Genomic DNA, 12,761 nt, shown 5'->3' on the forward strand with positions numbered 1-12,761 from the left:
GAGATAGGAGAGGAAAAAGAACAGCACCCGCCCTGGAGAATGGACATGGGATTATTGGCGGATGAGGGAGTATGTTTAAGGGTGAGGGGGTGTATTGAAAGGTACTTGGAGCTTAATGACAATGGGGAGGTTCAGGTGGGAGTGGTCTGGGAGGCGTTGAAGGCAGTAGTTAGAGGGGAGCTGATATCTATCAGGGCACATAAAGGAAAGCAGGAGGGTAGGGAAAGGGAGCGGTTGCTGAAAGAACTTTTGAGGGTGGACAGACAATATGCGGAGGCACCGGAGGAGGGACTGTACAGGGAAAGACAAAGGTTATATGTAGAATTTGACTTGTTGACTACGGTTAATGCAGAGGCACAATGGAGGAGGGCACAGGATGTACAGTACTAATATGGAGAGAAGGCGAGCCGGTTGCTGGCCCACCAACGGAGGAAGAGGGGAGCAGCGAGGGAGATAGGGGGGGTGAAAGATGAGGAGGGAGAGATGGAGCGGGGAGCGGAGAGAGTGAATGGGGTGTTCAAGGCATTCTACGAAAGATTATATAAAGCTCAGCCCCCGGAAGGGAAGGAGAGAATGATGTGCTTACTGGATCAGCTGGAATTCCCTAAGGTGAAGGAACAGGAGAGGGCGGGAGTGGGAGCACAGATTGAGATGGAGGAGGTAGTGAAAGGGATTGGGAGCATGCAGGCGGGGAAGGCCCCGAGACCAGACGGATTCCCGGTGGAATTTTATAGGAAGTATATGGACTTGCTGGCCCCGCTTTTGACGAGAACCTTTAATGAGGCTAGGGAAAGACTATGTCAGAGGCAACGATATCGCTCCTCTTAAAGAAGGAAAAAGACCCGCTGCAATGCGGGTCCTATAGGCCCATTTCCCTTTTAAACGTGGATGCTAAGATTCTGGCCAAGGTGATAGAGGATAGAGGACTGTGTCCCGGGGGTGGTCCATGAGGACCAAACCGGGTTTGTGAAGGGGAGACAGCTGAACACGAACATACGGAGGTTGCCAGGGGTAATGCCAGAGGGGGAAGCGGAGATAGTGGTGGCGATGGATGCCGAGAAAGCATTCGACAGAGTGGAGTGGGATTATCTGTGGGAGGTGCTGAGGAGATTTGGCTGTGGAGATGGGTATATCAGATGGGTACTGTTGCTGTGTAGGACCCCGATGGCCCGTGTGGTCACGAATGGACGGGGGTCTGATTATTTCCGGCTTCACAGAGGGACGAGGCAGGGGTGTCCCCTGTCTCCGTTATTGTTTGCATTGGCGATTGAGCCCCTGGCCATAGCACTGAGGGGTTCCAGGAAGTGGAGGGGAGTGTTTAGGGGAGGAGAAGAACACCGGGTATCTTTGTATGCGGATGATTTGTTGTTGTATGTTGCGGACCCGGTGGAGGGGATGCCAGAGATAATGCGGATACTTGGAGAGTTTGGGGATTTTTCGGGGTATAAATTGAACATGGGGAAAAGTGAGTTGTTTGTGGTGCATCCGGGGGAGCAGAGCAGGGAAATAGAGGATTTACCGCTGAGGAAGGTAACAAGAGACTTCCGGTACTTAGGGATTCAGATAGCCAAGAATTGGGGAACCTTGCACCGGCTTAATTTAACACGATTGGTGGAACAGATGGAGGAGGATTTCAAGAGATGGGACATGGTGTCCCTGTCACTGGCAGGTAGGGTGCAGGCGGTTAAAATGGTGGTTCTCCCGAGATTCCTCTTTGTGTTTCAGTGCCTCCCGGTGATGGTCACGAAGGCTTTTTTTAAGAGAATTGAGAAAAGTATTATGAGTTTTGTGTGGGCCGGGAAGACCCCGAGAGTGAGGAGGGGGTTCTTGCAGCGTAGTAGAGATAGGGGGGGGGCTGGCACTACCGAGCCTAAGCGATTATTACTGGGCCGCCAATATTTCAATGGTGTGTAAGTGGATGGGAGAAGGGGAGGGAGCGGCGTGGAAGAGATTGGAGAGGGTGTCCTGCAAAGGAACCAGCCTACAAGCAATGGTGATGGCACCGTTGCCGTTCTCACCGAAGAAATACACCACAAGCCCAGTGGTGGTGGCAACACTAAAAATTTGGGGGCAGTGGAGACGGCATAGGGGAAGGACGGGAGCCTCGGTGCGGTCCCCGATAAGAAATAACCATAGGTTTGTTCTGGGGAGAATGGATGGGGGATTTGGAGTATGGCAAAGAGCTGGGGTAGTACAACTGAGAGATCTGTTCCTGGATGGGACGTTTGCAAGTATGGGAGCGCTGACGGAAAAGTATGGGTTGCCCCAAGGGAATGCGTTTAGGTATATGCAACTGAGGACGTTTGCGAGGCAACAGGTGAGGGAATTCCCGCAGCTTCCGACGCAGGAGGTGCAAGATAGAGTGATCTCAGAGACATGGGTGGGGGATGGTAGGGTGTCGGATATATATAGGGAAATGAGGGACGAGGGGGAGATCATGATAGATGAGCTGAAAGGGAAATGGGAGGAAGAGTTGGGGGAAGAGATCGAAGAGGGGCTATGGGCTGATGCCCTACGTAGGGTAAACTCGTCGTCCTCGTGTGCCAGGCTAAGCTTGATACAATTTAAGGTTTTATACAGGGCGCATATGACTGGAGCACGGCTCAGTAAATTTTTTTGGGGGGAGGATAGGTGTGCGAGATGTTCGAGAAGCCCAGCGAATCACACCCACATGTTTTGGTCATGTCCGGCACTAAAGGGGTTCTGGATGTTGGTGGCGAAGGTGCTTTCGAAGGTGGTGGGGGTCCGGGTCGAGCCAAGCTGGGGGTTGGCTATATTCGGGGTCGCAGAAGAGCCGGGAGTACAGGAGGCGAGAGAGGCTGATGTTTTGGCCTTTGCGTCCCTAGTAGCCCGGCGCAGGATGTTGTTAATGTGGAAGGAAGCCAAACCCCCGGGCGTGGAGACCTGGATAAATGACATGGCAGGGTTTATAAAGCTAGAACGGATCAAGTTCGTATTAAGGGGTTCGGCTCAGGGGTTCACCAGGCGGTGGCAACCGTTCGTCGACTACCTCACAGAACGATAGAGGGAATGGAAAAGAAAGAAGGCAACAGCAGCAACCCAGGGGGGAAGGGGGGTGTGGGGGGAAGGTGGGGGGGAGGACCCGGGCGGGCTCTCAGGGATGTCATTGTATATGTATAGGCATTTGTTTTAGGTAATGTATATTGGACTGTTAGATTGTACTTTTGGAGAGTAACTATTTTTGATAAGGCAGTTGCCATTTAGTTTTTGTTTATATATTATTTATTTATTTGTTTAAAACTGGCCACTGTTATTTATATTGTTTTATTGTTGTTAAAAAGAAAAACTGTGTACTGTTATGTTTGGCCAAAAAATCTTGAATAAAATATATATATTTTTTAAAGTATGTGTGTGTCGGCAGTCCTGGGATCAGTGTAGGCAACTACCTTGTCAACACTCACCGTGGATCTTATAATTGAAGGATGGCGCCATCCGTGGGCTGCCTCCCTCATTGAGCACGGGGGAAATAGCCTCAGAGTACATGGTCGATCATTTAGGACTAAGATGAGGGGAAATTTGATCACTTTGAGGGTTGTGGATCATTGGGATTCCTTACCCCAGAGGACTATGGATTCTCCATCATTGAGTACCTTCCAGGTGGAGATCGATACATTTGGAAGCTCTCAATGAATCAAGGGACATGGGGAGTGTGGTATGAGACCAACCTTTGTTGAATAGGCTGGTACGCTATTCCTGCTCCTAATTCTTAACGGTTTTATATTCTTTTGAACCCAATCCCAGCAGGACAACAGATAACTGAAGGGAAGGTAGCTCCTCAAGAACTGCTCTCAACACATCATGAACCAAAGTGAGAACGCTAGCTTTTATCCAATTTCTTTATTTGCATCATAAAGTATATTTTGGATTCTGAAATATCTGCTTTACATTGTAAAGTGCAGAGAAATTAGCTGACCAGAATGAGTTAAAAATAATAATTGGAGCCTTCACCACGAATGATTCCATCATATGAATGGGCTGCATTCGCTTCTCCATCAGCCTGCTGAGCTTGAGTCAGTGTTTCCTCACTTGGTGGCGAACTGGAAGCAGCCTTTCTGATGCCACTGCATGTCTCTGAGGCGACGGATGGACTGCATCTGGGGCTGCTGGGCACACCAATCGTTCCAGTGTTTGTAATCGCCCATCTCAAACAAGTACTGGTATCCTCTGTACCCAGGATATTGGTAACCAACCCAACTGCAACAAGAAGTAAGAAAGATGTCACGGTTCGGGTGTCAGCCACTCCTCCAAATCACACCGCCCCCTCTCAGCAGTTCAAATATCCCCCTGAAGTTAGCCGCGGGGGGTGGGGTGTAGTCCAACAACCCCCTAACCCATCCCCCCCCCCATTCCACCCTCAGAGCAGTAGTTGGTAAATTGACTGCCCCCATCTAAAGTGTTGCTTACGGCAAGGGGATGTGAGGAAAATCGTTTTCACCCAGGGGTGGTTGGAGTTTGGAACTCGCTGCATGTTACATGAGTGAGGACAGACCAAATCGGTTAGGGTTATATTCATTGGAGTTTAGAAGAGTGAGAGGGGATCTCATAGAAACTTACAAAATTCTAACAGGATTAGACAGGGTAGATTCAGAAAGAATGTTCCCAATGGTGGGGGTGTCCAGAATTAGGGGGTCATAGTTTGAGGATAAGGGGTAAATCTTTTAGGACCATAATTAATGGTGAAGTAGGCTCGAAGGGCCGAATGGCTTCCTTCTGCTTCTATTTTCTATGTTCTATGTTTTTTTGTATCAATGAAGGGGTCGTAGAGGCAGGAACCCTCACAACATTTAAACAGTATTTAGATGAGCACTTAAAATGCCGTAGCATACAGGTCTAGAAAATGGTTGAGCGTTGCAAGGTATATATTCGAAAATCCTCCCCATCTTTCAGTGTCGAACCAAAGACTTGAACTAGCATGAACATCATGGCGGGTTAAGAGTTGATGACAAGAAGGGTAATTGTCATGAAAATAACTTTTACGTAAGATTGATGAGACTTGCGCAGGGATTACTCACGTGCCACTGTCCACATGGTGACAGAATCCACAAGTTATATTCTGGCATAATGTAAGTCACCAATTATTTCAGCCAAGTCTGAGTAACTTACCAAGCCTGACTTGAATTTACACTTGGGTTTCAGGGTATGACAATTGCTTTGTTTGTTTGTTTTAAATTGAATGGCTTAAATTCTATCGCCACCTTTTCCAGATTCCACCTCCCCTGAAGCTCTACTTTGAGACCAATTACAAACTAGAGCCACAAATCCTCTTCAGTCTGCTCGTAATGCCTCTTCACGGAAACATTGTTGAACAGCTGCCTCGGTATGACACACAAGGACGAGCTGCCTTTTCTCTCTAAGGTGTTTGCACTCATTAAATGATGTGCCTATGGCATTGGCGTCGGAGTTACTCACGTGCCACTGGGAACCCTCACGCTGCCCACACGGTCACAGAATCCGTAAGCCCACAGGCTGGGAATGTCATCCTCGGTGATCTCCATCTTGTTGCCTTGGAATTCAGCAAGTTCGAACAGGCAGATTTTGTGCTCCTGGTTGTCCTGTTCAGGGGGGGTTAAAAAAAAAATTGTTAGAGGATTTAAAAATAAGTGACTTTTCATTTCTTTGTCGTTACTTCATGATATGGGAGTGTAGAGTGTAGTGGCTCAACAAAAAATCTCGTCGGGTTTTTGTTTTGAATTGCAATAAAATATAGGTCATCACCAATGACGAACAGGTGAGATAGTGATTATGCTGCAACAGGTGTGAGTTTTAAAAGTAGGTTGGACGATAATTCCGAGACCGACATGAGGGGGTGGACAGAGTGGATAGGGAGCAGCTGTTCCCTTTAGTTGAAGGGTCAGTTACAAGGCAACACAAGTTCAAAGTGAGGTGTGGGAAGTTTAGGGGGGATTTGAGGAAAAACATTTTTACCAAGTGGCTGGTGATGGTCTGGAACGTGCTGCCTGGGCGGGTGGTAGAGGCGGGTTGCCTCACATCCTTTAAAAAGTACCTGGATGAGTACTTGGCACATCATTAGGGGCTGGTTTAGCACACTGGGCGAAATCGCTGGCTTTTAAAGCAAACCAGCAGCACGGTTCAATTCCCATAGCAGCCTCCCCGAACAGGTGCCGGAATGTGGTGACTAGGGGCTTTTCACAGTAACTTAATTGAAGCGATTTTCATTTCACTACATTCAAGACTATGGGCCAAGTGCTGGCAGACGGGATTAAGTGGGCAGGGCAGGGCTTTTCCTGCGTCAGTGCAGACTCGATGGGCCGAAGGGCTTCTTCTGCACTGTAGTATTCTGTGATTCTGTGACTTTGATATCCTTGAACTGTATGAGGCATTGCGACAACTCTTGATTTAAAAGGCAATCAGGATGCAAGGAATTAAAACAAGACTTGCGCTTTTCATGGCCACCAGATGTCTCAAACTGCCTTACAGGTGGAATTTTCCGGAATGTTTTCTGGCGTCAGAGATGGCCCGCCATTGGACACCGGAGGGATCGTCGCATCCTGCTGATGCCTATGGCACTTTGAATGGCTTGCCCGTCCCGCCTGGGGATCATCTTCCTCGGGACCACCTCCCACCTCCCGCCAGTGGAAAGGGCCAGAAAATCCCGTCTGGAGTATTTTTAATTATTGTTATAAAGTAGGAGACATGGTGGCCAATTTGCACAGAGGAACCCCCCCCCACAAACAGCAATGTGTTCATGAGCGGATAATCTGGGTGGAGCTTTACTGCGTCGTCACACTGGGGGCGAGGCCGTAAAATGCAGGGAACCGTTCAAAGCTCCGTTGACTTCGGCAGGATTGGAAGATGCCAGTGGAGGGGGGGCTATTTTTTTGTGATTGGTTTGAGGGAATAATATTGGTCAGGGCACCAGGGATAGCTCCTCCTGATCATTTTTCAGATAGTGTCGTGGGATCGCTGACATCCACTCAAGAGACCAGATGGAGCCCGAGTCTAACATCTCATCAAGGCTTAGGAAAATGGAAGCTTAGGGGAAGCAAAAGACAAAAGCAATGGCCATTAATATACAAAGGTTAAGGACGAGAAAGAGGCTCAAGTGAGGAGGTGAGTGGGAAGTCCCATCAAATGAGAAGCTTCTTTTGCTTGTACTTGGTCGAGGGTTGTGAGATATATATTCGAAAAGCCTCCCCAACTTTCAGTGCAGAACTTAAGCCTTGAACTAGCATGAACATTATGGAGAGTTAAGAGTTGATGACAAGAAGGGATATTGCCATGAAAATAGCTTTCACGTAAGATTGAAGAGTTTAAATTCTCTACAGTCAGCATTGCCAGATTCCAACTCCTGTCACCAGGGCTTCCCTTCACCACCTTGAACCTCTAGTTTGAGACTCTGGAGCCACAAATCCTCTCCAGTCCGCTAGTGATGCCTCCCTGCAGAAAGGCTGTTCAATAATCGCCTCTAGGTATGGTACACAAGGCCGAGTTATCTTTTGCCTCTGTAGTGCCTGCAGTCATTAAATGGATTGCCTCAGCCAATTGCACAGGAATTACTTGAGTGTCACTGGGAACCCACACACAGTCCACACGGTCACAGAATCCGTAAGTCACGTTTTGGCCTAATGTAAGTCACCAATTTCTTCAGCCAGGTCTGAGTAACTTACCATGCAGACTGGACGGAAGGACATGAAGCGGTCACTCCTGTAGCTGTTGGACCAGGAATCCCAGCGGGGATACTCTCCCTTCTCCAGGATAAACATCTCTCCACGGAAATTAGCTTGCTCAAAAGCAACCCAGCTGGGAAACAAAACAGAATTGAATCAGCCGCTGGAAAGAAATGGGTCAAACTTTCCTAGAAGTAGCAATCCCTGAGGTTTACCCCAGCTGTCCTGTATCAAAGAGATAAATGATAATAGCAGAGACAACAAGCTGGGGTTTCCCTGTGGGCCTCTGAACTGCCCCATCAGGCTCAGCTTCGGGTCAGAGGCCCGCACTAAAGCAGTTACTCCTTGTGGTTTTCCCAGGATGGTCAACCAATGGTCAAAGGGAGGGCTCGCCATCCACTTGAAGCTGCCAGGTGGCCTCTTGAAGCCCGCGGGCCAATCAAAGGGCTTCCAGTTTGAAAGAAGCAGTGGGAAACCATGGAAATAAAATGAGAGAGAACGTGCTTCAAAATGGAGACTGCTTCCCTCCAACCTTTTTTCTAAAGTTTAAATAAACATGGATTTTTGCGGCGGGGCCCACTGTGAGGGTTTGGGGTTAGGGAACCCACTACAGAGTGGCCTCCAGCCAGGAAGGCAAGGAGGGCCTCGTGACCTCTAGGCCTGTCTGGACGGCTGGTCTGCCACCAAGAGGCCATCTCCAGCCATTTAAACTAAACACCTGCCACCGGCAGGAATGTAGAAGCCAACGGGAAAATCCCAGCTGGTCTCTGTTAATAGGCCATTAATTACTTTGGTGGTGACTCGTCAGGTGCGCGAGGGTAACTCTGCCAGTCCCTCCCCCCCATCCCGCCATTAGAAAAATGTTCCAAGGCAAGATGAAGTTGGGGTGGTGGATTGCAGGCCAGTGGTGCTATTTCCCAGCCTGCATCTCTTCCAGGCCTCAATCAGTGGAGCCTCTAAACCAGGTCCATTTTAATGTATTTGCTGTCTTACGTTGGTGAGGGTCATAGACCAGTACAGCTCCAAAAAAAAAATGCCATTCAGCCCATCGAATCTGTGTCAGCTCTTTTGAAGTGCACCCCTGCTTAGTCCCAGTCCAGAGCTCTTTTCCCAAGTTCTTGCACATTCCATTCCCCCCCGCTCTGATCTGAACAGGAGTCACAAGAGACCTAATGTGTGCTAGAACATAGAATTCCGACAGTGCAGAAAGAGGCTCTCTGACACATTGTGTCTGCACCGACTCTCTGAAAGGGCTCCTTACCTAGGCCTAGTCCCCCATCTTATCCCTGTTACCCACCTAACCTGCACATCTTTGGACACTAAGGAGAAGTTCAGTGTAGCCAATCCACCTAACCTGCACATCTTTGGACTGTGGGAGGAAACCGGAGCACCCGGAGGAAACCCACGCAGACACGGGGAGAACGTGCAAACTCCACACAGGCCGTCACCCAAGACAGGATTGAATCTGGGTCCCTGGTGCTGTGAGGCAGCAGTGCTAACCACTGTGCTACCGTGCCGCCCCTGCCTCAGTGAAATACACTTTTTCAAGATGTTAAGCAGTTTCTATGGGAATTACCTGGCTCCTGTTAGAACTCTTTCATACGCAATGATTAAGTAAGAGGTTGAGTGTGTGCATTTTCACTCTGAGGAGCTGCACACTGAGGTCGCAAAATGCATTTCCATTGCACCCCATTCCTCCACTTGAATAAGCACCGGGCTGACCTGGTAACAATCCTAAACCTGTGCCTGTTGGGTTTAGGAGTTCGGGCGACATCTCAAGGCCACAACCACATGGCCCTGCCCCATCTCCTTTCGTCGCTGCCCTAGCAAGGTTTTTTGTTCTTCTAAGGTCGCATACGAACGTACAAATCTGATCTGATTGTAGCGTCAACTCCACATGCCTGCCTAGCCCCCCCACCCCCCCATAACCTTTCACCCCCTTGCTTATCAAGGATCTATCAACCGCTTTCAAAATACTCAAAAACTCTGCTTCCATCACTTTTCGAGGAAGAGATTCCCAAAGACTCACGACCCTCTGAGAGAAACTTACGGTCCACAGTCCACACGGACACTGCCCACTCGATCGAAGTTGCGATCGCACAGGTTCATGCACTCAGTGGAAAACTCCATGAATCTGCCCTGGAAGTTCTCCTGCTCATAAATGAAGATCTGCAGTAAAGGAAGAAGGCGGTCAGGCACCAAGAAACCAACTAGGCCCTGTTCTGGAGACTGACCAATCTTATTTTGAGGCTTCTATCTTTTCATATGCCCTGAGGTTGAAAACATTATCAGCAGCGTGCAAAGCTTTTATTGTTACAACACTGCAGTTTATACAATGAGGGCATACTTTTACAAAGTATGTTAGGGGCTCCTGTGATAAATTTGATGCTGACCTATTGTCCTGGAATTGTGGGTTTAAAATCAGTCAGATTGACCAGATGAAAGTTCCTCTGTTCCTAAATTTGGCCCAGTCTCAAGCCTTTAGCCAATACCATTTGTGGGACCATTATAGGAAGGATGTTGTTAAACCAGAAAGAGTGCAGAAGAGATTTACGAGGATGCTACCAAGGCTTGATGGTCTGAGTTATAAGGAGAGGCTGGATAGGCCGGGACCTTTTGCCCTGGAGCGTAGGAGGCTTAGGGGTGATCTTATAGAGGTCTATACAATAATGAGGGTCATAGATAAAGTAGATAGTCAACATCTTTTCCCAAAGGTAGAGGAGTCTAGAGCTAGAGGACATAGGTTTAAGGTGAGAGGGGTGAGATACAAAATAGACCAGAGGGGAAATTGTTTCACACAGAGGGTGGTGAGCATCTGGAATGAGCTGCCAGAGGCATTGGTAGAGGCGGGCATGATTTTGTCTTTTAAAAAGCAATTAGGCAGTTACATGGGCAGGGTGGGTATTAGAGGGATATGGGCAACTGGGACTAGCTTAGTGATAGTAACTGGGCGGCATGGATAAGCTGGGCCGAAGGGCGTGTTTCCATGCTGTAAATTTCTATGACAGCATTTGCAAACAACCGCCCCTGATACAGCGCTAACTTGATAATCTCACTCAGGGCAATAGAAAATGCTCACCTGAGGTTGTGGTCAGTGGAGTAGAATTAAATGAACTTTACTTTGCACAAGACTGTGCTATACCTGAGCTGGGGGTGGGGGGGCTTGTTTCGGATGCTGTGGTTAGGTGCAGAGTGATCTGAAAGTAGGGCATTCGAATGGAATATCCATCTTCCGATACCTCCATGACACCCTGGAGTTTTGAAAGGGTAGGTGGGTTGCGGGGGGGGTGGGGGGGGGGGGGGGGGGGGAGGATGCAGGTGACAACCCACATACCTCCAATTAACGTTTTGTTCAAACTCATTGAAGAGTTGGTTAGCATGCCGGAGAGGAACAGAATCGAATTTTCAATGTTAAACATCGAATCCCTACAGTTCAGATGGAGGCCATGACACCAACTTAAAGGTTAAAATTACAAAGTTGGCAGTAGAAAGAGTCGTACCCAGAAGTTTTCTTAGACAGGGTCTCTTGTCTAACAAATGAATAGGAAAATCAACTGAAATATATCCAATCGATAATCATATCTGGGAATGGAGATAGAATATGATTCAGAGATGCGGTATGAAGGAATCAAATTGAATTGAAGAGGGATGAGTTTGTTGGACCTTGTGGCCTTTTTCAGTTCCCAAAACCTCTTTGTTCTTGGGCATGATGGGCAGCGAACCCATCAAATGCATAAAGCACGGTTACACTTACCTTGAAGTTGCCGACTCCAGGTTCTCTGGTCTTAAGGCCCTTGGAGCCAGCTGCAGGGGTGGGACCAGCAGCTGGGGTGCCCTTTTCCTGAGTGCTGCTCTTTGTAGCCTGAGACATTCTGTACCTTCAGGTATGATGTGCAGTTGAGAGCGAGAGAGGGGATAGATGCCCGTTCAAAGTCCCTCCACAGCAAAAGACACAAACTAAATTAAAATAACATGTCATTACCCTTATATCAGAAACAGGTGACCCATCAGATCCATCAACTTACAAACATTTATCAGATGGGCAAATATTAGAAATTCCATTTCCAATGAGCAAACTACACGTCCAATTTATAATCAGAAAAGCAGTAAGTTTATTCCATTCTGGATTTCTCAACTATGTTCTATGACAACTACTTGGAGCAAAAAAATCTCATGCTTTCTCTGTTCTTTTGTGTTCTGACCGTCTCTCATCCCTGTTTCCTCTAATTAGCATTTCTCAACTTTCCCCCTCGGACTGTCTAACTTCTAAATAACATGTAAAAACTTTGTACCTCTCATAAACCTTTGCTCATATAGCCTGTAGGTCTTTAAAACACCAAGCTAACGTTGTCTAAACACTATCGAATTCACCTTACCTTCTCTCCCTTACACTTTTCAACTATACCGAAGAATTTGTCCTCTGCCTAGGTTTCTCAAATTAAAAACGCCTCTCGATCAAACTTTCTTTTAATATTCAGTCTGTATTTCTCCTTGTTCACATGACACTTCAGGCCTCCTTCATTAATCATGCTCCTTTTATCCTGCTTTTTCTCTTACATTCTCTCCTTTTCTCTTACCCTCCTCTTTCCCTCTTTCGGTCCCTCCATCTCTCTTACCTGCGGGTCTGGTGCTCGCTGGCAGAACCTGATGTCTGACTGACATTCAGGGCTGAATTTATACCCTGGCAAGTACAGCCCTCAAACTAACGGAGACAATAGATTCGACAGCTCATCAGAGTTTTGCTGTCCAAACTCAGCGGTCATCACATATTGCAGCAAAGTATTTTCCCAGGCACTGAGGTGGAATAGAACCGATTCACTATCAGCTGAAGCAAGCACGTTGCTTTGTTTGGAAGTGATTTACGTGTTGCCTGACATCACACAAAAAAGGTGAAAACAACTGACAAGATTAATTTTGTTCATCAAACAACAATACGGAAACAACACACGTCGACATACATTGATCTCCAAACTATACAGTGTCAGCTGTGTCTCAGTCAGTAACCCTCCCACCTCTCAGAAAGCTGTAGGTTCAAGCCCCACTCGAGAGAGGCTCGGGGACGAAATCTAGCTCGACATTCGAGTGCCGTTCTGAAGAAGTGCTGTTCTATCA

At 47.7% G+C, this 12,761-nt stretch overlaps 1 protein-coding gene across 1 annotated transcript; it reads right to left on the bottom strand.

Annotated features, from left to right (window-relative positions):
* Positions 1–3,843: 3,843 nt before the first annotated feature.
* crybb1 (crystallin, beta B1) lies at positions 3,844–12,372 on the bottom strand. The gene is made up of 6 exons (XM_072476879.1): positions 12,266–12,372; positions 11,404–11,606; positions 9,700–9,818; positions 7,650–7,782; positions 5,431–5,573; positions 3,844–4,215 (listed from the first exon to the last, which is right to left on the bottom strand). The coding sequence occupies exons 2-6, from the start codon at positions 11,518–11,520 to the stop codon at positions 4,044–4,046; spliced, it is 684 nt and encodes a 227-aa protein (XP_072332980.1). The 5' UTR covers positions 11,521–11,606; positions 12,266–12,372; the 3' UTR covers positions 3,844–4,043.
* Positions 12,373–12,761: the final 389 nt, after the last annotated feature.

The sequence above is a fragment of the Scyliorhinus torazame genome, chromosome 1, assembly GCF_047496885.1.
Source record: "Scyliorhinus torazame isolate Kashiwa2021f chromosome 1, sScyTor2.1, whole genome shotgun sequence".
In the NCBI taxonomy this organism is placed as follows: Eukaryota; Metazoa; Chordata; class Chondrichthyes; order Carcharhiniformes; family Scyliorhinidae; genus Scyliorhinus; species Scyliorhinus torazame.

What these genes read in the sequence shown, in the direction of transcription:
- crybb1 (XM_072476879.1), bottom strand. Translation starts at nt 11,520, where the DNA reads ATGTCTCAGGCTACAAAGAGCAGCACTCAGGAAAAGGGCACCCCAGCT. An exon ending in GTCCGTGTGGACTGTGGACC is followed by an intron (nt 7,783 to 9,699) that starts GTAAGTTTCTCT and finishes TTTGTTTCCCAG; the next exon opens with CTGGGTTGCTTTTGAGCAAG. An exon ending in GTGAGGGTTCCCAGTGGCAC is followed by an intron (nt 4,216 to 5,430) that starts GTGAGTAACTCC and finishes TTCTTGTTGCAG; the next exon opens with TTGGGTTGGTTACCAATATC.